Here is a 23,828-nt window from a genome sequence, read left to right on the forward strand (position 1 = left end):
CTCCGCCTCTTCTGACAGCTCAGCAGACACTCATAAAAGTAAAGTTAGGAGGGGCTGTTTCATTGAGGACTGTTCCACTGCAGCTGTCTTCTAGCCAAGTTTCATTTAGCAACATAAAATCCAGGTTGTATGTGGTTATTAAGTCGTTGACTAGAAGTGATTTATTTTTAAGTGAGCGGATGTTTAAAAGTGCTAACTTAACTGTCTTACTTTTTGTCCCCACAGCAATCTTAGTATGTCGTGTAATAGGCACCAGATTAGGTGGGTTTGCTGTACGGCTTTTGAAGGCCTTAGACTTTCTATCATGTAATCGAACAGCAATAGAGGAAGATACAGGCACACTGGGTTCCCGCTTGTTCTGTAAACATTTGAGAAAGTTATTGTTATCATAGCGGGGACCCGACACATATCACTGAGAGCTGGTATCAGTTGTTTGTGGTTCACCTCGAGCTGCTGGAGGAGGGTGTGGGCCCTGGCGCTGTGGCAGAGGCCGAAGAGCTCTCACAGGGGGAGGGGGAGGGGGAGGGCGAGCTGGGCCCGCAGGCTTTGGTGGTTGTGGGGCCTGGCGTTTTTTGGTTGGTATCTGGGGTCTCGCAGCATAAGAGTGGGATAGTCTAGTTCCAGCATGCACCAGTTGTTCCATTTTCTCTGAGAAGCACAGAAGTGGAAATGCTGGAGAGAGGGATAACGTTTCCGGTGAGAGGGGCTCCTGGTTTCCCTGGCTGTTTTCCAGAAAGTCGTCCTTGGGTGCTGAATCTTGGAGCAGTTCTAGTATGTCACAGTCTGTCTGTGGTGAGCTCTGTGGGCAGGGCTCAGCTGAGATTGTGTCCGTGAGCAGAGGTTGTTGTGGCTGAGTGGTGTTATCATTGTCCTTGTGTGATGCGTCAATCGCATGTCCATTCAGGTGCTGAAATGAAATCCTGTGGTCATTCATACTGTATGCAGGTGTGTGTGTGCCATTCAGGTTGAGTGGATTGGCACACATTGCAGAAGGATGACGGAGGGAGAAGTAGATATTGTCCTTTAGCACTCTTGAAGCAAGTTTGTTTGGGTGGTGGCCATCCTGTTGAAACAGTTGCCTCTGACTCCAGAAAAGATTGAAGTTGTCAATAAAGTTCACTCCTTTTATATTGCAGGTTTTTTGCAGCCATGTATTAAGCCCAAGCAGCCGTGAAAACCTGTTTGTTCCTCTTGCTGGGAGTGGTCCACTGATGAATGTCTGAACTTTCAGTGTTTTAAGTGTTTCAAAAAGTTCACTGAAATCCTTTTCAAGAAGTTCCGACTGCTCTTTATGAATATCATTCTTCCCCACGTGAATGATGAGTCGATTTGCAGTCTTATGTTTCGTCAGAATGTTCTGAAGTTCCCTGTTTACATCAGATGTTGTTGCTTGTGGAAGGCAGCACGTTGTTGTATCCCTGCTATTAATGTTTCTGATTACGGAGTTGCCCACTATCAGAGTCCTGGGCCCGGCTGCACTCTGAGCTGAGTGCCCATTGTCTGCTTGACCTTGAGCCCCAGTTAGCATCAGTGTTAGCTACTGGCTGATTCAGTCTGTGTTCGATTGCATTCTTCAAATTTGGGGATTCCTCATTCATTAATACTTCTAATCTGTTTTCAAGATGTATAGGCGGGTTTAGGAGACCAGTGTTTGCAATCCTTGTCAGAGCCGTATCTGGGGTAGAGGATGCTACTGCAGCAATATGTGATGCTTGTGACAATCTGATGTCTCGAGTGCCTTTGGGTCTCGCTCCCTGTTTGTGCCATCGATTAGTAAGTCGATCGGCTTGTTTCTCTACACTCAGTATGGCCTGTCGAGGAGCACTAGATTCATGGGACTCACCGGCTGTATGCGGAGGTCGTCCATGACGAAGCTCTGTTGTGTATTCCGTCTGGTTTGGTGGTCCCGCAATTAACTTTGTTTCAAGAATTGCAATCCTTTGTACAAGTCGGCGGCAGTTGGAGCAGCAAGTAGATTCCAAAGGAGGCATTTTCTTATCCTTATGAATGTAGGCAGTTGTGTTTTCTCTTCCCCGGAATGTAAGCTTTCAGTGGGAGGCTGGTCGAATAAAATAATTCAGCTTTTTTTTTTTGTAGTAATCCAAGCGTTTGGGCACTGTGCTGATTTGCTGAAGTTAAAATTAGGTGATAAAAGGAGATAAAATATAGAAATATAAAAGCGATAGAGCAAAGCGCGGAGCAGTAAGCGAGAGCGTCCGAACAGTAGCTGAGCAGGAAGTGAATTCAGCTACTGGCCACAAAGGGAAGAGCAAGAGAAGAGCAAAGGGACACAAAGGGTAGAGCAAGATCCTCAAAGTCAACAACAACAACACGGCTCCCATCAGGCTAGGAGGAGAAGCACTAGAGGAATTGGAAAGCTTCACCTATCTTGGCAGCGTAGTCGACAAGCGGGGAGGGACAGAGGCAGATGTGAAGGTGCGGATTGGAAAGGCAAGGGCAGCTTTCCATCAGCTGAAGAAAGTCTGGTGATCCTCTGAGCTGCCTAGGAACACCAAGACCAGGATCTTTAACTCCATGATAAAACCTGTTCTACTGTACGGTGCAGAGACCTGGAGAACAACAGTCACTACCATGAAGAAAATCCAGTCCTTTATTAACACCTGTCTCAGACGAATGTTAAGGGTATGCTTCTCTCACTGGCCATACCCTACCAGTGAAAGAAGGATGATCTTAGTTCCTGCTCCAACTACAGGGGGATAACACTGCTGTCAACCCCAGGCAAGATATTCAATAGAGTCCTCCTAAACAGGATAAAAGATGCAGTCGACCCACATCTCAGAGACCAACAAGCTGGCTTCAGGAAGAGTAGATCCTGCATTGACCAGATAACAACTCTGCGGATTATCCTGGAACAGTCTTTGGAGTGGAACTCACCTCTCTATGTCAATTTTATTGACTACGAGAAGGCTTTTGACAGCGTGGATAGGCAGACCACCTGGAGTCTGTTGATACACTTTGGGGTACCAGAAAAAATCACTAACATCATCAGGAACTCATACGAGGGAATGACCTGCAGAGTGGTAAATAGCCAGCAGCTTACCGATGCCTTCTAAGTGCGAACAGGGGTGAGAAAAGGATGCCTATTGTCACCCTTTCTTTTCCTGTTGGCAATAGATTGGGTAATGAAGACATCAACTGCCCAGAAGAGAAATGGCATCCAATGGACACCTTAGACACAATTGGATGACCTCGACTTTGCTGATGACCTGGCACTTCTTTCCCATACCCAGCAACAAATGCGAGAGAAGACCAACATCATCGCAACTCATTCAGCAAACCTTGGACTCATTATACACAAAGGGAAGAGCAAGATCCTCAATGTCAACAACAACAACACGGCTCCCATCAGGCTAGGAGGAGGAGCACTAGAGGAATTGGAAAGCTTCACCTATCTTGGCAGCGTAGTCGACAAGTGGGGAGGGACAGAGGCAGATGTGAATGTGTGGATTGGAAAGGCAAGGGCAGCCTTCCATCAGCTGAAGAAAGTCTGGTGATCCTCTGAGCTGCCTAGGAACACCAAGACCAGGATCTTTAACTCCATGATAAAACCTGTTCTACTGTACGGTGCAGAGACCTGGAGAACAACAGTCACTACCATGAAGAAAATCCAGTCCTTTATTAACACCTGTCTCAGACGAATCCTAAGGGTACGCTGGCCAAACACCATCAGTAACCTGGAGATGTGGCAGCGAACAGGACAGCAGCCTATTGAGGAAGAAATCCTTCAAAGACGTTGGAGATGGGTTGGCCATACCCTTCGCAAGCTTGCATCAAGCATAGTAAGACACGCCCTCTTTTGGAACCCACAAGGGAAAAGGAAGAGAGGCAGGCCAAAGAACAGCTGGCGCCGCGACCTGGAGGCAGAGGTGAAGAGGTCTGGCCACACATGGGGACAGTTAGAGAAGTTGGCCCAGGATCGGGATGACTGGAGAGCCCCTGTTCGTGGCCTATGCCCAAAGTTGGGCGGAAGGCGTTAAGTAAGTAATATCATAATTTTTAATGTTATCGTTATCAGCCCGAAAAGAAAATTTGGCCGATAAATAATGTATTATTTCCTTCCGCTGAGACACTTCAGATGCACACTGGTCGCCATGATGGTTTTGAAGTGCTTGAAATATAATTTGTAATCACTTAAAAATGGAAAATATAGTTCAGAGAAACATGTGCAGCGCAAGTCTACCATATTGGCCACATAAAATTATCATAAGAAGATTATAATTGTGTGTTTGGGACATGGCTTTTAATGGTGAGACTTTTGTTTTTGTAATCAGGCTCTCAAAAAATGATACAATTTTGGATTTAGATTTATCGGCCAATATATCAGTTATCGGCTTTCAAAAATAAAGAATTATCAGTATCGACCAAAAATGTAATATCGGTGCATCCCTAAAAATTATATTCTAAGTGGAAAACTTTGACCTTGTGTTTTTTGGGTCATCATCACACCAACATGTTCAGAATATTTTTGTAACACAATCAGTTACTCACTTGGGGTCAATCTTTTCCCCCTTTTCCTGAAGGATTTCCAGAACCTCCTCCCCGTTCAGAACCAGACAGGCTTTTTCATGTTTGTCATCCATTTCCACCAACATGTACTCCACCTGTGGGATGAGTTAGACCTCTTATCATACGGTTTATCACATTACTACTGTAGCAGAAATATTGCCCACAAGTAGAGCTAGTTCCTGCTTTGGCTGAGGTATTATCTGCACATTATGAGTGAGAGCATTTGCCTTGCAAACCCAACCAACAATGACAGAGCACAGTGTTTATACTCTTATTACATTAATTATGAAAGTAAAAACACATTCCTAGTCGGATGCCATTCCATTATTCTTTTTCCCCCATTCCATTTTTCTCCCCCCCCCCCCATTCCATTCTTCTCGCCCCCCCCATTCATTCTTCTTTTCCCCCAATTCAATTCTTCTTTTCCCCCCATTCCATTCTTCTTCCCCCCCCATTCCATTCTTCTTCTCCCCCATTCCATTCTTCTTTCCCCCCCATTCCATTCTTCTCCCCCCATTCCATTCTTCTTTTTCCCCCCATACCATTCTTCTTTTCCCCAATTCCATTCTTCTTTTCCCCCATTCCATTCTTCTTTTTACCCCATACAATTCTTCTTTTTTCCCCCATTCCATTCTTCTTTCCCCCCCATTCCATTCTTCTTTTCCTTCCCATTCCAATCTTCTTTCCCTCCATTCCATTCTTCTTCCCCCCCCAATTCCATTCTTCTTCCCCCACTCCATTCTTCTTTTTCCCCCGCTCCATTCTTCTTTCCCCCCATTCCATTATTCTTTCCCCCCATTCCATTCTTCTTGCCCCCCATTCCATTCTTCTTTTTTCCCCCATACCATTCTTCTTTTCCCCCATTCCATTCTTCTTTTCCCCCATTCAATTCTTCTTTTTACCCCATACCATTCTTCTTTTTCCCCCATTCCATTCTTCTTTCCCCCCATTCCATTCTTCTTTTCCTTCCCATTCCAATCTTCTTTCCCCCATTCCACTCTTCTTTCCCCCCATTCCATTCTTCTTCCCCCATTCCATTCTTCTTTCCCCCATTCCATTCTTCTTTCCCCCATTCCATTCTTCTTTCCCCATTCCATTCTTCTCCCCCCCCATTCCATTCTTCTCCCCCCCATTCCATTCTTCTTTCCCCCCATTCAATTCTTCTCCCCATTCCATTCATCTTTCCCCATTCCATTCTTCTTTCCCCTAATTCCATTCTTCTTTCCCCATTCCATTCTTCTTTCCCCCATTCCATTCTTCTCCCCCCATTCCATTCTTCTTCCCCCTCCCCCAATTCCATTCTTCTTTCCCCATTCCATTCTTCTTTCCCCCATTCCATTCTTCTCCCCCCATTCCATTCTTCTTCCCCCTCCCCCAATTCCATTCTTCTTCCCCCATTCCATTCTTCTTTCCCCCCAGTCCATTCTACTTTCCCCCCATTCCATTATTCTTCTCCCCCCATTTCTGTCACGGAACACACACTGGAGGCAGAAAATCCAAAAGCAGTAATTTAATATAAAAGGGCAATCCAAACTCTTAGTCATCCAGGCAGGGGTCAAAAGTCCAATAAGGCAATCCAAAACATAAAATACAAACGAGAACCAGTCTGATACAAATAACGGAAGTGTGGGGACATAATACAAGGACTCCGTGACACATACTGAAACAGACAGGGTTATATACACAGGGAATCGACAATGATAATGGGGAATTGGCTGAGTGCAATGATCAGTGATAAGAAACAGCTGAGTGCAATGATGAGACAAAGGATCGTGGGAAATGTAGTTCATAAGTGAAGGACACCGTGGGAAAGGAGGACATCTAGTGGACATCAGGGGAACACAAACCCAACACTGTGACATAACCCCCCCTCTACGGAGCGGCTACCAGACGCTCCATGACAACAACAAGAAACACAGAAAACACAACACAATATAATACAAGAGGTTCAGGAGGGAGGTGGAACGGTGGAGGATCAGGGGGAGGGAAGGTGGGCCAGGTCCATGAAGGGAGACAGGAACAAGGAGTGAGGGTTTAACCGGGGACCGGGGCAAAACAAAAAATCTATCGGGCATCCAGGGGTAAACACAAAGTCTATCGGGATGCCAGGGCGAAACGCACAGTTCATCGGGAGGCCAGGGCGAGACGCAAAGTCCATCGGGCGGCCAGGGCGAGACGTAAAGTCCATCGGGCGGCCAGGGCGAAGAAGACCTCTCGGGCGGCCAGGGCGGCAAAGACCCCTCGGGCGGCCAGGGCGGCGAAGACCCCTCGGGCGGCCAGGGCGGCCCCTCGGGCGGCCAGGGCGGCGAAGACCCCTCGGGCGGCCAGGGCGGCGAAGACCCCTCGGGCGGCCAGGGCGGCGAAGACCCCTCGGGCGGCCAGGGCGGCGAAGACCCCTCGGGCGGCCAGGGCGGCGAAGACCCCTCGGGCGGCCAGGGCGGCGAAGACCCCTCGGGCGGCCAGGGCGGCGAAGACCCCTCGGGCGGCCAGGGCGGCGAAGACCCCTCGGGCGGCCAGGGCGGCGAAGACCCCTCGGGCGGCCAGGGCGGCGAAGACCCCTCGGGCGGCCAGGGCGGCGAAGACCCCTCGGGCGGCCAGGGCGGCGAAGACCCCTCGGGCGGCCAGGGCGGCGAAGACCCCTCGGGCGGCCAGGGCGGCGAAGACCCCTCGGGCGGCCAGGGCGGCGAAGACCCCTCGGGCGGCCAGGGCGGCGAAGACCCCTCGGGCGGCCAGGGCGGCGAAGACCCCTCGGGCGGCCAGGGTGGCGAAGACCCCTCGGGCGGCCAGGGCGGCGAAGACCCCTCGGGCGGCCAGGGCGGCGAAGACCCCTCGGGCGGCCAGGGCGGCGAAGACCCCTCGGGCGGCCAGGGCGGCGAAGACCCCTCGGGCGGCCAGGGCGGCGAAGACCCCTCGGGCGACCAGGGCGGCGAAGACCCCTCGGGCGGCCAGGGCGGCGAAGACCCCTCGGGCGGCCAGGGCGGAGCAGACACCGGCTCAGGAACAGCAGACACCGGCTCAGGAACAGCAGACACCGGCTCAGGAACAGCAGACACCGGCTCAGGAACAGCAGACACCGGCTCAGGAACAGCAGACACCGGCTCAGGAACAGCAGACACCGGCTCAGGAACAGCAGACACCGGCTCAGGAACAGCAGACACCGGCTCAGGAACAGCAGACACCGGCTCAGGAACAGCAGACACCGGCTCAGGAACAGCAGACACCGGCTCAGGAACAGCAGACACCGGCTCAGGAACAGCAGACACCGGCTCAGGAACAGCAGACACCGGCTCAGGAACAGCAGACACCGGCTCAGGAACAGCAGACACCGGCTCAGGAACAGCAGACACCGGCTCAGGAACAGCAGACACCGGCTCAGGAACAGCAGACACCGGCTCAGGAACAGCAGACACCGGCTCAGGAACAGCAGACACCGGCTCAGGAACAGCAGACACCGGCTCAGGAACAGCAGACACCGGCTCAGGAACAGCAGACACCGGCTCAGGAACAGCCGACACCGGCTCAGGAACAGCAGACACCGGCTCAGGAACAGCCACAAGAACTGTAATAGTCACAAAAACAGACACACACACAGAAACAAACACTGGCTCTGGAACAGGCACTGGCTCTGGAACAGGCACTGGCTCTGGAACAGGCACTGGCTCTGGAACAGGCACTGGCTCTGGAACAGGCACTGGCTCTGGAACAGGCACTGGCTCTGGAACAGGCACTGGCTCTGGAACAGGCACTGGCTCTGGAACAGGCACTGGCTCTGGAACAGGCACTGGCTCTGGAACAGGCACTGGCTCTGGAACAGGCACTGGCTCTGGAACAGGCACTGGCTCTGGAACAGGCACTGGCTCTGGAACAGACACTGGCTCTGGAACAGACACTGGCTCTGGAACAGACACGGGCTCTGGAACAGACACGGGCTCTGGAACAGACACGGGCTCTGGAACAGACACAGGCTCTGGAACAGGCATTGGCTCAGCCTCCGGCTCTGGAACAGGCATTGGCTCAGCCTCCGGCTCTGGAACAGGCATTGGCTCAGCCTTCGGCTCTGGAACAGGCATTGGCTCAGTCTCCGGCTCTGGAACAGGCATAGGCTCTGGAACAGGCATTGGCTCTGCCTCCGGCTCTGGAACAGGCATAGGCTCTGGAACAAGCATTGGCTCTGCCTCCGGATCTGGAACGGGCAATGGCTCTGGAACAGACACTGGCTCTGGAACAGACACAGGCTCTGGAACAGACACTGGCTCTGGAACAGACACAGGCTCTGGAACAGGCATTGGCTCAGCCTCCGGCTCTGGAACAGGCATTGGCTCAGCCTCCGGCTCTGGAACGGGCAATGGCTCTGCCTCCAGCTCTGGAACAGCAGACACTAGCTCCGGCTCTGGAACAGCAGACATGGGCATGTCCAGGATCCGAACCAGACGCTCCAGATAGTCCAGATCCAAGAAGGCAGATGGCACTGGCTCTGCCTCCGGCGCTGGAACGGATACTGGCTCTGCCTCCGGCTCTGGAACAGGCATTGGCTCTGCCTCCGGCTCTGGAACCGGCAATGGCTCTGCCTCCGGCTCTGGAACCGGCAATGGCTCTGCCTCCGGCTCTGGAATGGGCACTGGCTCTGCCTCCGGCTCTGGAACGGCCATTGGCTCTGCCTCCGGCTCCGGCTCTGGAACAGCAGACACTGGTTCCGGCTCTGGAACAGCAGACACGGGCATGTCCAGGATCCGAGCCAGACGCTCCAGATAGTCCCGGCCCAGGAAGGCGGACGGAACGTGAACAGTCTCTCGCTGGGCAGACGTGACGTGAACAGTCTCTCGCTGGGCAGACGTGACGTGAACAGTCTCTCGCTGGGCAGACGTGACGTGAACAGACTCTCGCTGGGCAGACGTGACGTGAACAGTCTCTCGCTGGGCAGACGTGACGTGAACAGTCTCTCGCTGGGCAGACGTGACGTGAACAGTCTCTCGCTGGGCAGACGTGACGTGAACAGTCTCTCGCTGGGCAGACGTGACGTGAACAGTCTCTCGCTGGGCAGACGTGACGTGAACAGTCTCTCGCTGGGCAGACGGAACGTGAACAGTCTCTCGCTGGGCAGACGGAACGTGAAGATTCTCTGACTGGGCAGACGGGACGTGAACAGTCTCTGACTGGGTAGACGGGACGTGAACAGTCTCTGACTGGGCAGACGGGACGTGAACAGGCTCTCGACCACCTCCTCCACTGCGACCTCCACGGGTTCCACGAAACTTAACTAATCGGGTCCCCTTAAAAAACTCCATTCTCTCCCGCTCGGTGGCTGGGGAAGAGATATTGAGAAACATACCGCTGGATCTTGTGTGACGGAGTCCTTCTGTCACGGAACACACACTGGAGGCAGAAAATCCAAAAGCAGTAATTTAATATAAAAGGGCAATCCAAACTCTTAGTCATCCAGGCAGGGGTCAAAAGTCCAATAAGGCAATCCAAAACATAAAATACAAACGAGAACCAGTCTGATACAAATAACGGAAGTGTGGGGACATAATACAAGGACTCCGTGACACATACTGAAACAGACAGGGTTATATACACAGGGAATCGACAATGATAATGGGGAATTGGCTGAGTGCAATGATCAGTGATAAGAAACAGCTGAGTGCAATGATGAGACAAAGGATCGTGGGAAATGTAGTTCATAAGTGAAGGACACCGTGGGAAAGGAGGACATCTAGTGGACATCAGGGGAACACAAACCCAACACTGTGACAATTCCATTCTTCTTCCCCCTCCACCAATTCCATTTTTCTTCCGCCATTCCATTCTTCTTTTTCCCCTGTTCCATTCTCCTTCCCCCCCCCCCATTCCATTCTTCTTTCCCCCCATTCCATTCTTCTCGCCCTCCATTCCATTCTTCTTCCCCCCACTCCATTCTTCTTTTCCCCCCCATACCATTCTTCTTTTCCCCCCATACCATTCTTCTTTTCCCCCATTCCATTCTTCTTTTTCCCCCATTCAATTTTTCTTTCCCCATTCCATTCTTCTTCCCCCCCATTCCATTCTTCTCCCTCCCATTCCATTCTTCTTTCCCCCCATTCAATTCTTCTCCCCATTCCATTCATCTTTCCCCATTCCATTCTTCTTTCCCCTAATTCCATTCTTCTTTCCCCATTCCATTCTTCTTTCCCCCCATTTCATTCTTCTTTCCCCCCCAGTCAATTCTTCTTTTTCCCCCATTCCATTCTTCTTCCCCCCATTCCATTCTTCTTTTCCCCCATTCCATTCTTCTTTTCCTCCATTCCATTCTTCCTTTTCCCCCCATTCCATTCCCCCCATTCCATTATTCTTTTCACCCATTCCATTCTTCTTTCCCCCCATTTCATTCTTCTTTCCCCCCCAGTCAATTCTTCTTTTTCCCCCATTCCATTCTTCTTCCCCCATTCCATTCTTCTTTTCCCCCATTCCATTCTTCTTTTCCCCCATTCCATTCTTCCTTTCCCCCATTCCATTCCCCCCATTCCATTATTCTTTTCACCCATTCCCTTCTTCCTCCCCAACTGCATTCTTCTTTTTCTCCCATTCCATTCTTCTTCCCCCAATTGCATTCTTCTTTTTCTCCCATTCCATTCTTCTTCCCCCATTCCATTCTTCTTTCCCCCCATTCCATTATTCTTTCCCCCCATTCCATTCTTCTCACCCCATTCCATTCTTCTTCCCCCTCCCCCAATTCCATTCTTCTTCCCCCATTCCATTCTTCTTTCCCCCCCATTCCATTCTTCTTTCCCCCTATTTCATTTTTCTTCCCCCCTATTCAATTCTTCTTTTTCCCCCATTCCATTCTTCCTCCCCCCATTCCATTCTTCTTTTCCCCCATTCCATTATTCTTTTCCCCCATTCCATTCTTCCTTTTCCCCCCATTCCATTCCCCCCATTCCATTATTCTTTTTCCCCCATTCCCTTCTTCTTCCCCCATTGCATTCTTCTTTTTCCCCCATTCCCTTCTTTTCCCCCCATTCCATTCTTCTATCCCCCTATTTCATTCGTCTTCCCCCTATTCCATTCTTCTCCCCCCCATTCAATTCTTCATTTTCCCCCATTCCATTCTTCTTTCCCCCATTCCATTCTTCTTTTCCCCCATTCCATTATTATTTTCCCCCATTCCATTCTTCCTTTTTCCCCCATTCCATTCCCCCATTCCATTATTCTTTCCCCCCCATTCCCTTCTTCTTCCCCCATTGCATTCTTCTTTTCCCCCCATTCCATTCTTCTTCCCCCCATTCCATTCTTCTTCCCCCACATTCCATTATTCTTTCCCCCCATTCCATTCTTCACCCCCATTCCATTCTTCTTCCCCCTCCCCCAATTCCATTCTTCTTCCCCCATTCCATTCTTCTTTTTCCCATTCCATTCTTCTTTTCCCCCCATTCAATTCTTCTCTCCCCTATTCCAGTCTTCTTTCCCCCATTGCATTCTTCTTCTTTCCCCCCATTCCATTCTCCTTCCCCACCATTCCATTTTTATCCCCCCAATCCATTCTTCTTCCCCCATTCCATTCTTCTTTTCCCCGTTCCATTCTTCTTTTCTCCCCAATCCATTCTTCTTTCCCCCATTCCATTCTTCTTTTACCCCATTCCATTCCCCCATTCAATTTTTCTTTCCCCCCCATTCCATTCTTCTTTTCCTTCCCATTCCAATCTTCTTTCCCCCATTCCATTCTTCTTTCCCCCATTCCATTATTCTTCCCCCATTTCATTATTCTCCCCATTCCATTCTTCTTTCCCCATTCCATTCTTCTTTCTCCCATTCCATTCTTCTTTCCCCCATTCTTTCCCCCATTCCATTCTTCTTTCCCCCATTCCTTCCCCCATTCCATTCTTCTTTTCCCCCCCATACCATTCTTCTTCCCCCCATTCCATTCTTCTTTCCCCATTCCATTCTTCTTCCCCCCATTCCGTTCTTCTTTCCCCATTCCATTCTTCTCCCTCCATTCTGTTCTTCTTTCCCCATTCCATTCTTCTTTCACCCATTCCATTCTTCTTTTCCCCCATTCCATTCTTCTATCCCCCCCATTCCATTCTTCTTTCCCCCCATTTCATTCTTCTTCCCCCCCCAGTCAATTCTTCTTTTTCCCCCATTCCATTCTTCTTCCCCCCATTCCATTCTTCTTTTCCCCCATTCCATTCTTCTTTTCCTCCATTCCATTCTTCCTTTTCCCCCCATTCCATTCCCCCCATTCCATTATTCTTTTCACCCATTCCATTCTTCTTTCCCCCCATTTCATTCTTCTTTCCCCCCCAGTCAATTCTTCTTTTTCCCCCATTCCATTCTTTTCCCACCCATTCCATTCTTCTTTTCCCCCATTCCATTCTTCTTTCCCCCATTCCATTCTTCCTTTCCCCCATTCCATTCCCCCCATTCCATTATTCTTTTCACCCATTCCCTTCTTCCTCCCCAACTGCATTCTTCTTTTTCTCCCATTCCATTCTTCTTCCCCCAATTGCATTCTTCTTTTTCTCCCATTCCATTCTTCTTCCCCCATTCCATTCTTCTTTCCCCCCATTCCATTATTCTTTCCCCCCATTCCATTCTTCTCACCCCATTCCATTCTTCTTCCCCCTCCCCCAATTCCATTCTTCTTCCCCCATTCCATTCTTCTTTCCCCCCCATTCCATTCTTCTTTCCCCTATTTCATTTTTCTTCCCCCCTATTCAATTCTTCTTTTTCCCCCATTCCATTCTTCCTCCCCCATTCCATTCTTCTTTTCCCCCATTCCATTATTCTTTTCCCCCATTCCATTCTTCCTTTTCCCCCCATTCCATTCCCCCATTCCATTATTCTTTTTCCCCCATTCCCTTCTTCTTCCCCCATTGCATTCTTCTTTTTCCCCCATTCCCTTCTTTTCCCCCCATTCCATTCTCCTATCCCCCTATTTCATTCTTCTTCCCCCTATTCCATTCTTCTTCCCCCCCCCCATTCAATTCTTCATTTTCCCCCATTCCATTCTTCTTTCCCCCATTCCATTCTTCTTTTCCCCCATTCCATTATTATTTTCCCCCATTCCATTCTTCCTTTTTCCCCCATTCCATTCCCCCATTCCATTATTCTTTCCCCCCATTCCCTTCTTCTTCCCCCATTGCATTCTTCTTTTCCCCCCATTCCATTCTTCTTCCCCCCATTCCATTCTTCTTCCCCCGCATTCCATTATTCTTTCCCCCCATTCCATTCTTCACCCCCATTCCATTCTTCTTCCCCCTCCCCCCATTCCATTCTTCTTTTCCCCCCATTCAATTCTTCTCTCCCCTATTCCATTCTTCTTTCCCCCATTGCATTCTTCTTCTTTCCCCCCATTCCATTCTCCTTCCCCACCATTCCATTTTTATCCCCCCAATTCCATTCTTCTTCCCCCATTCCATTCTTCTTTTCCCCCGTTCCATTCTTCTTTTCTCCCCAATCCATTCTTCTTTTCCCCCATTCCATTCTTCTTTTACCCCATTCCATTATTCTTCCTCCCCCATTCCATTCTTCTTTCCCCTCCATTCCATTCTTCTCCCCCATTCCATTCTTCTTCCCCCATTCCATTCTTCTTTTTCCCCCATTCCAGTCTTCTTCCCCCCCCCATTCCATTATTCTTTTTTCCCCATTCCATTCTTCTTTTTTCCCCATTCCATTCTTCTTTTTCCCCCATTCCCTTATTTTCCCCCATTCCATTATTCTTTTTCACCCATTCCCTTCTTTTTCCCCCATTGCGTTCTTCTTTTTTTCCCCATTCCCTTCTTTTCCCACCCATTCCATTATTCATTTTCCCGCCATTCCATTCCCCCCATTCCATTATTCTTTTTCGCCCATTCCCTTCTTTTTCCCCCATTGCATTCTTCTTTTTTTCCCCCATTCCCTTCTTTTTCCCCCCATTCCATTATTTTTGGCCTTTTAAGCCACTAACGCCGAACAAAGGATTCACCTAAACCAACAACATTCCATCAGGTTTTAACGTAAACCCATTGACGTCTTCTGGCTGGTCCCATTCCCATTCGGTTCCATTCTACTTTTTCCCCCATTCCATTCTTCTTCCCCCCCATTCCAATCTTCTTTTTTCCCCATTCCATTCTTCTTTTTCCCCATTCCATTCTTCTTTTTCCCCCATTCCCTTCTTTTCCCCCATTCCATTATTCTTTTTCACCCATTCCCTTCTTTTTCCCCCATTGCATTATTCTTTTTCCCCCATTCCCTTCTTTTTCCCCCATTCCATTATTCCTTTTTCCGCCATTCCATTCCCCCATTCCATTATTCTTTTTCGCCCATTCCCTTCTTTTTCCCCCATTGCATTCTTCTTTTTTTCCCCATTCCCTTCTTTTTCCCCCCATTCCATTCTTTTTGCCTTTTTAAGCCACTAACGCCGAACAAAGGATTCACCTAAACCAACAACATTCCAGCAGGTTTTACCGTAAACCCATTGACATCTTCTGGCTGGTCGAAAGTAATGAGATGAAATTCCATTTCAATAGGAGGTTCAGAAATCGACATTAGCCTGTTGATCCTACATGAACTGAGAGTTTGCACATGCAAACACTTTTAGGCACCACATGTTTAGTTTAGTACTCTTTAGATAACAGTGAACCGCTCACTGAAAGATGACAAACTGCACAGCCATCCAACCAAAAGAAATGGGATTTTGCAAAAATCTATAAACTAAAATCATTGCGTAAGAGTGCAGATCTTCACATGCCTGGGCTGCTTTACACATACAATACTCAATATACCAGTGGAAAATTTGGACACGCCCACTCATTTCCCACAGTTTGAATAATAACCGAGACTATGAAACAGGCTAACAAAAATGGGAGAATATGATGTTAAACCCAAAAGATATTGTATTTGAGCTTCTTTAAAGTAGCCAAATTTTGCCTGGATATTCAGCACAATATCTTAAAGTGGTTTAAAGTCCCCCTGTGGTGAAAACCCAGGTTTTAATGTTGTTTATAAGTCTATGTGGTGTTTTTAGTATGCTTTAAGACAAACCATGTGTAATTTCATAAGTCGACACCATTGCTGAGTATTTTCTCCTTAAAAAGGGGAACTTGGCAACTAGCCCTATTTCAACTTAATAAAACCGTTTATAAATCATTTGGATGGTTAAATAACCTGTTCCGGTGAAAATGGCGACTTTCCCCGCTCCCCCCAACATTCCCAGGCGGAAAACCAACCTTGCAACATGGGGACTAACGTCCCGGTAAGTTGGAAATAGGAAGTCTTGTGAGAAGCGAAAACGAGCGAGAAACACGAACTACTTTACGGCAATTGACATTAACACACACGCCATATAATACTGTGTATGATGTATAACCCACTCGGTAGACATAGACATGATAAAGTTGGCCGGCTCCGATAATAACAAATGCACATGAGCAGCGGTAGAACAGGGGAGGAGGGGCCGCAAGTGATATTTTTTTACGACCGTTGTGAAATATACGCCTCACAGCTGTAGGGGAGCTCCGTGAGAAAACGTGCCACAGCAAAATTTAAAATCAGCGAAGAAATGGCTAGAGTTGCCGAATGCCCCTTTAAAACTGCAGTGAAACAAAGACAGTCTCAAAAACACGGTTTTAAATCACTGGTGTTTCTGACGTCACAAACTACCATCTCACCAATCAGATCAACGTGTGATCGTCAACAAGTGGATCTCTGAGCTGAGTGAGTGAGTGGAGGCGGGGCTCATTTGCATATTCATAGAACCGAAAATATTAAATGAAGCAAGGGTGTCGAGTTACATTCAAGATATTTTAGGGCATTACAAATGTTTAAGTATGTCATTTTGGTGATCAAATATGAGTTTTAATGGATACAATTGGGACTTCATCCAAGGATTACTTTTAAACATCACTGAGGAGGTCAAAGGTCAGCTGGACATTTGTTGTACCGGGCAGTTTGGGGTAATTACACTGTCGACCTTGCCTTACCCCTTAACTCACCCATTACACCAAACCTGTCTCTAACCTTAACATATCCTACTCAATAACAGCAAATGTTTTGTAATACATCAACACAATAAGCACATTAATTTCCAACCAGACTTTTTTTTCTTTGCATTTTTGTAAAATAGACATCTTACATAAAGTCTGAAGTTTGCATTTATCTACAAAACCAATTTCAAGATTGTAAGCATTAGCCTTTACAATGTTTTTTTTTTTAAGATCAAGCCAAGTGTGTCCAAAAAAAGTGCATTAATAACAAACACAAAGTGAGCTGAAGGTGCACCTGCTCACAAGCAGCATCTCCATTGCATCATTTAATGCAACGCAAACACATGTTTCCCATAAATATGCAGTTATAACATGATTTCTGAGGATGTAAAGCAAAGCATGCATCCTCACCTCATCTCCCCATTTCAGCACATCCTTCTGTCGCTCTTTCACCTTATTGTAGATGTGGAGGAACTGAAGGATGCCGTGCTTTCTAACGTGGTCAGCATGCTTCTTGGTCTCTTCCCAGTTGAGCGGTGAGCCTTGTGACAGCAAGCCCATATCACAAACCTACAAACCCTGGCTTATGATTATTACGGACTTCAACTGCAACTTCTCCTCCGCCGCGTCAAGCGTTTCGTGATAGTGATAAACGATAATGTACAATGCGAGCGAGAGCGCGCGCTAGACCCTTCAACGATTCGTTTTTAAGTAGGAAATTATTTTGCTTTTGTTTCCAAGCGCTTTCAAGGGAAGGTTTCACTATAACTCACGTTATGCGCGAATAAAGCGGCCTCGAGCTGCGAGCTGTTGACATTTGATCGGAGGGCGCGAGTTATGTCAGTCCTATGTGTCAGTCCTGTCATCGCGTGTGCACACACTTTAGGCTTGTTTGAGATGCGCCTTGCCTCGCCTGAGATGTAGTCGAGAGTAGGCGGCTGCAGTGAGAGGAGGAGTGAAAAAAGCGCAGGCAAGCCGGACAGTTCTCTCTTCACGCTGTGGATCTGACACCTGCGAGATCAATGATGGATATCGCAGGATTCACGGGATTCACGCTCGTGCACAGTGTTGCTAATAAACTGGATGTACTTTAAGTTCTGTTGCTTTTGTGTGAAAATAAATATAATGAACAAGACACCCAAAGTACTTGTTATTTAATTCCATTCCAAATAAGTGTTTATCAATCATTTTTTTCTTTAATACAGTAATTTTTCTTTAATATTTTTTATATATATATTTTATATATATATATATATATTTTATATATATAATAAAATGACATTGCATGACCCATAGATCGCACTGTCCGAGAGTTTGGGAATATGCACACATAGCATATAGGCCTACACATAAAACATGATATCCGAGTTTTAAAATCAAACATTTTAAAAGAGAACAATACATCCCGGTTGTTTAAACCAATCAACATTAAGCTGTGTCGTCAGCAAGTCGTTTCCCATCATGCCTTTGATCAGCGCAGTCGGTGGAGAGTGAAATCTGATACCCGGTATAGTAAACGTTTGGACGGGGGAGTGGAATTTTTTTCCTTCCCGAAAATCTAAAAGCCGAGGGGAGAAATGATGTGCATGGTCCAGCAGTGGGCAGACATGGGCAGTATTTCAATTAAATGTATTTTAAATACGTATTTAATTACTTCAGTGTATTTTGTAATTTGTATTTTGCAGGTGTAGAAAAATTTAAATGTATTTTGTAACAAAATATTTTGAGGGAGTGTATTTGGAGTATTTCAAATACTTAAATACTTAAGAAAAATCACCATAGTAAATGATTTTGCCATATTTTCGGTCTGATGTTGGCAATGGCAGTGTCCAGGTTAGATGCACGAAAATCACGTGACACCCTGTAGACCGGGCTCCCTCCAAGAAGTGAATGAGTTTTGAACTCTTAAAAACGGCATTAAAGGGTTAGTTCACCCAAAAATGAAAATGATGCCATTAATGACTCACCCTCATGTCGCTCCAAGCCCGTAAGACCTCCGTTCATCTTCGGAACACAGTTTAAGATATTTTAGATTCAGTCCGAGAGCTTTTTGTCCCTCAATTGAAAATCTATGTGCGGTATACTGTCCTTGTCCAGAAAGGCAATAAAGACATCATCAAAGTAGTCCATGTGACCTCAGTGGGTTAGTTAGAATTTTTTGAAGCATCGAAAATACATTTTGTTCCAAAAATAACAAAAACGACGACTTTATTCAGCATTGTATTGTCTTCCGGTTCTGTTGTCAATCCGCGTTCATGAGTCCGCTGACGTTAGACGAGCTGACGTGTGTCTGGTGCGCCCGAGCTTCGTTTACAGTCTGAGGGAGACGCACGCTGTACTGTAAACAAAACAATCTTTGCAAACATGTCTATGGATTTCGACACAGGGGAAGACTTGCATTTTTTTTTTAACCAGCCATATTTATTTGAACCCGAATACACGGGCGCACCAGATAACACGTCAGCAGCGTCTTACGTCAGCAGCGTCACTGGCCTCGTGAACGCGGATGCACAACAGAACCAGAAGAGAATACAATGCTGAATAAAGTCATCGTTTTTGTTATTTTTGGAACAAAATGTATTTTCGATGCTTCAAAAAATTCTAACTAACCCCCTGAGGTCACGTGGACTACTTTGAGGATGTCTTTATTGCCTTTCTGGACAAGGACAGTATACCGTTCATACATTTTCAATGGAGGGACAGAAAACTCTCGGACTGAATCTAAAATATCTTAAACTGTGTTCCGAAGATGAACGGTCGTCTTACGGGCTTGGAACTACATGAGGGTGAGTCATTAATGACATCATTTTCATTTTTGGGTGAACTAACCCTTTAAGGTAAAGTGTTTTGTGAAAAATATACAGTCTACACACACACATATTGCACACTGAACAGCATTATAGAGAAAATAATTGTGCCTTATGAGACCAATGCACTGTGTTGTCATTCATAAAAGGACATCATAGGCCCTACCTATTATGAAACAGCGTGTCTGTCGTAACTCCACTGAAATCTCCATGCTAAGCAAGTAAAGCGTTCACAATATAACGTTCACCATCTGCAGTTTTTACACGTTTTTAAACGTATTACATGAGAAATATTGATATTGATTTTGTATAAAATAATCATCAATCCTATTGTTTTTCAGTAATTGCGCATGCAGCTCGATTCTACTATGGAAAAGGCACACGGGGTCAGGGCATTTAGAGTCTCGTGTGTAAAACAAACCGACAAATATTATGATTAATATGATACACAAAAATCGCTGCAAAAGATGCTTTCCAACAGGTTTTATCATAGTTTTTGTCCAACTCCATTGACTTGTGTTGGATGTTCTGTGAGGTACGGTATTACTCCGCTGACGGAAATGGGAATGGGGTTGTTTGTATTATTTCTGTAGTTATGCAGTCGCGGTATCGTAGGCTACGCTATCCAAACATTGGCAAAGGTGCATTATCGCCACCAACTGGGCTGGAGTGTCTATTATTCAAGCTCTCAACGGAAGAATGTCCGGTTGTGAGGCGTTTGGAAAAATAGGTCCACAGTTTTACAACGAATGGTAAAACACCTGTTGGAAAGCATCTTTTGCAGCGATTTTTGTGTGAGCATATCAGTGAACACCCCCGACCACTCGGTGAGTTTCACGTCTTTGTAAACTAAAGTTTAATGCGTTTTATGAATGATTATTTGTTATTATATGATTATTTGTTATTATAATGCTTATATATTTGGGTTATGGTTGGAGCAACAACAAGGTCAGCAAGTACAAACAGAATTTTTTTTTTATTTTTACAAACATGAAATAATGTTCCCAAAACATTCGCTGCATGATTTTGAGACAAATACCGTCACTTATACAAAAATGGTTTTGTGGCACTGTTCTTTTTACCCAAATATGTTTTTTTAAAGTAACACACATAGCCACGTAACACACACAGGAGAGAGATCCAATAGCAGGTAAAAATTTAATAGGGAAATCCATAATCGTACATCCAGTCCAGGGTCAAATCCAAAAGGCAATCCAAAAACAAGAAAACAAACACGAACAGGCAAAAACAGGCATCCAGAAGTGAAGTGATAATATACAAGGACTCCATAAGAAACACTAAATAGGCAGGGTATTTATACACATATCTAACAAGACTAACACAGAACAGCTGGGAACAATGATTACGGGGAACAGCTGAGTGCAATGAACTGATGAGTGACAGTGACAGACAGAATGCTGGGAATTGAAGTCAAATGTGAAGGACACCGTGAGAACGAGGACCTCTAGTGATAGACAAGGGAACACAACCAGACACTGTGACCCCCCCCCCAGGAGACACTGGCTCTGCCTCCGGCTCTGGGACAGGAGACACTGGCTCTGCCTCCGGCTCTGGGACAGGAGACACTGGCTCTGCCTCCGGCTCTGGGACAGGAGACACTGGCTCTGCCTCCGGCTCTGGGACAGGAGACACTGGCTCTGCCTCCGGCTCTGGGACAGGAGACACTGGCTCTGCCTCCGGCTCTGGGACAGGAGACACTGGCTCTGCCTCCGGCTCTGGGACAGGAGACACTGGCTCTGCCTCCGGCTCTGGGACAGGAGACACTGGCTCTGCCTCCGGCTCTGGGACAGGAGACACTGGCTCTGCCTCCGGCTCTGGGACAGGAGACACTGGCTCTGCCTCCGGCTCTGGGACAGGAGACACTGGCTCTGCCTCCGGCTCTGGGACAGGAGACACTGGCTCTGCCTCCGGCTCTGGGACAGGAGACACTGGCTCTGCCTCCGGCTCTGGGACAGGAGACACTGGCTCTGCCTCCGGCTCTGGGACAGGAGACACTGGCTCTGCCTCCGGCTCTGGGACAGGAGACACTGGCTCTGCCTCCGGCTCTGGGACAGGAGACACTGGCTCTGCCTCCGGCTCTGGGACAGGAGACACTGGCTCCGGCTCTCGGATAGTAGACACGGGCATGTCCAGGATCCGAGCCAGACGCTCCAGATAGTCCAGGTCCATGAAGGCAGACGGCACTGCCTCTGCCTCCGGCTCTGGAACGGGCATTGGCTCTGCCTCCGGCTCTGGAACGGGCACTGGCTCTGCCTCCGGCTCTGGAACGGGCACTGGCTCCGGCTCTGGAACGGCAGACACTGGCTCCGGCTCTGGGACAGGAGACACGGGCATGTCCAGGATCCGAGCCAGACGCTCCAGATAGTCCAGGTCCATGAAGGCAGACAGCACTGGCTCTGCCTCCGGCTCTGGAACGGGCATTGGCTCTGCCTCCGGCTCTGGAACGGGCACTGGCTCTCCCTCCGGCTCTGGAACGGGCACTGGCTCTGCCTCCGGCTCTGGAACGGGCACTGGCTCTGCCTCCGGCTCTGGAACGGGCACTGGCTCTGCCTCCGGCTCTGGAACGGGCACTGGCTCTGTCTCCGGCTCTGGAACGGCAGACACTGGCTCCGGCTCTGGGACAGGAGACACGGGCATGTCCAGGATCCGAGCCAGACGCTCCAGATAGTCCAGGTCCATGAAGGCAGACGGCACTGGCTCTGCCTCCGGCTCTGGAACGGGCATTGGCTCTGCCTCCGGCTCTGGAACGGGCACTGGCTCTGCCTCCGGCTCTGGAACGGGCACTGGCTCTGCCTCCGGCTCTGGAACGGGCACTGGCTCTGCCTCCGGCTCTGGAACGGGCACTGGCTCTGCCTCCGGCTCTGGAACGGGCACTGGCTCTGCCTCCGGCTCTGGAACGGGCACTGGCTCTGCCTCCGGCTATGGAACGGGCACTGGCTCTGCCTCCGGCTATGGAACGGGCACTGGCTCTGCCTCCGGCTCTGGAACGGGCACTGGCTCTGCCTCCGGCTCTGGAACGGGCACTGGCTCTGCCTCCGGCTCTGGAACGGGCACTGGCTCTGCCTCCGGCTCTGGAACGGGCACTGGCTCTGCCTCCGGCTCTGGAACGGGCACTGGCTCTGCCTCCGGCTCTGGAACGGGCACTGGCTCTGCCTCCGGCTCTGGAACGGGCACTGGCTCTGCCTCCGGCTCTGGAAAAGCAGACACTGGCTCCGGCTCTGGGACAGGAGACACGGACATGTCCAGGATCCGAGCCAGACGCTCCAGATATATCCAGGTCCATGAAGGCAGACGGAACATGAACAGTCTCTGACTGGGCAGACGGGACGTGAACAGTCTCTCGCTGGGCAGACGTGACGTGAACAGTCTCTCGCTGGGCAGACGTGACGTGAACAGTCTCTCGCTGGGCAGACGTGACGTGAACAGTCTCTCGCTGGGCAGACGTGACGTGAACAGTCTCTCGCTGGGCAGACGTGACGTGAACAGTCTCTCGCTGGGCAGACGTGACGTGAACAGTCTCTCGCTGGGCAGACGTGACGTGAACAGTCTCTCGCTGGGCAGACGTGACGTGAACAGTCTCTCGCTGGGCAGACGTGACGTGAACAGTCTCTCGCTGGGCAGACGTGACGTGATACATCTCTCTATCACCTCCTCTACGGCGACCTCCACAGGTCCCGCGGAACTTTACCAACCGGGTCCCCTTAAACAACTCCCTTCTCTCCCGCTCGGTGGCTGGGAAAGAGATGTTGCAAAACATACCGCTGGATCTCTATAGACGGAGTCCTTCTGTCACGTAACACACACAGGAGAGAGAGATCCAATAGCAGGTAAGAATTTAATAGGGAAATCCATAATCGTACATCCAGTCCAGGCAAAGGTCAAATCCAAAAGGCAATCCAAAAACAAGAAAACAAACACGAACAGGCAAAACCAGGCAACCAGAAGTGGTGTGACAATATACAAGGACTCCGTAAGAAACATTAAACAAGCGGGGTATTTATACACATATCTAACAAGACTAACACAGAACAGCTGGGAACAATGATTACGGGGAACAGCTGAGTGCAATGAACTGATGAGTGACAGTGACAGACAGAATGCTGGGAATTGAAGTCAAATGTGAAGGACACCGTGAGAACGAGGACCTCTAGTGATAGACAAGGGAGCACAACCAGACACTGTGACATAATTTATTTTATTTATTTTATTTTATTTTATTTATTTTACCATCAAAACACTATTGTATTGCGTTTAATTAACTTAATCTGTATAATTTTCCACTGTACTTAATTATCAATCGTTAAACTAATGTAAAGGGTTTAATTTTGCGATAAAAAAAAACCTGGATGTGACAATTTCCAATGTATTGGATGAAGATGGAGTGTGAAGAAAGTAGCAAGGTGCATGGCCTCAGAGAATATATAAAGTTAATCTAAAAGGCTAAGTCTTTAATTTCTGTGAGTATTTCGGAAAGTCTGTTCTGGAATGGTTTAAATATATTTCGATGAAAAAAAAATATTTTGTCTGCTTGTTC

At 48.2% G+C, this 23,828-nt stretch overlaps 1 protein-coding gene across 1 annotated transcript in view; it reads right to left on the bottom strand.

Annotated features, from left to right (window-relative positions):
* Positions 1-17,321, bottom strand: part of LOC143745520 (glutamate--cysteine ligase catalytic subunit-like) — an 84,558-nt gene extending 67,237 nt beyond the window's left edge. Inside the window, exons 1-2 of the mRNA XM_077237647.1 lie at positions 16,878-17,321; positions 4,510-4,622 (exon numbers count right to left, since the gene is read on the bottom strand). Of these exons, the coding sequence (XP_077093762.1) occupies positions 4,510-4,622; positions 16,878-17,027 (263 nt within the window). The 5' untranslated portion in view covers positions 17,028-17,321. The remainder of the gene's footprint in view (positions 1-4,509; positions 4,623-16,877) is intronic.
* Between the last annotated feature and the right edge of the window lie 6,507 nt (positions 17,322-23,828).

The sequence above is a fragment of the Siphateles boraxobius genome, unplaced genomic scaffold (genome assembly GCF_051911475.1).
Source record: "Siphateles boraxobius isolate OS27281-9 unplaced genomic scaffold, OSU_SipBor_1 204, whole genome shotgun sequence".
NCBI lineage: Eukaryota > Metazoa > Chordata > Actinopteri > Cypriniformes > Leuciscidae > Siphateles > Siphateles boraxobius.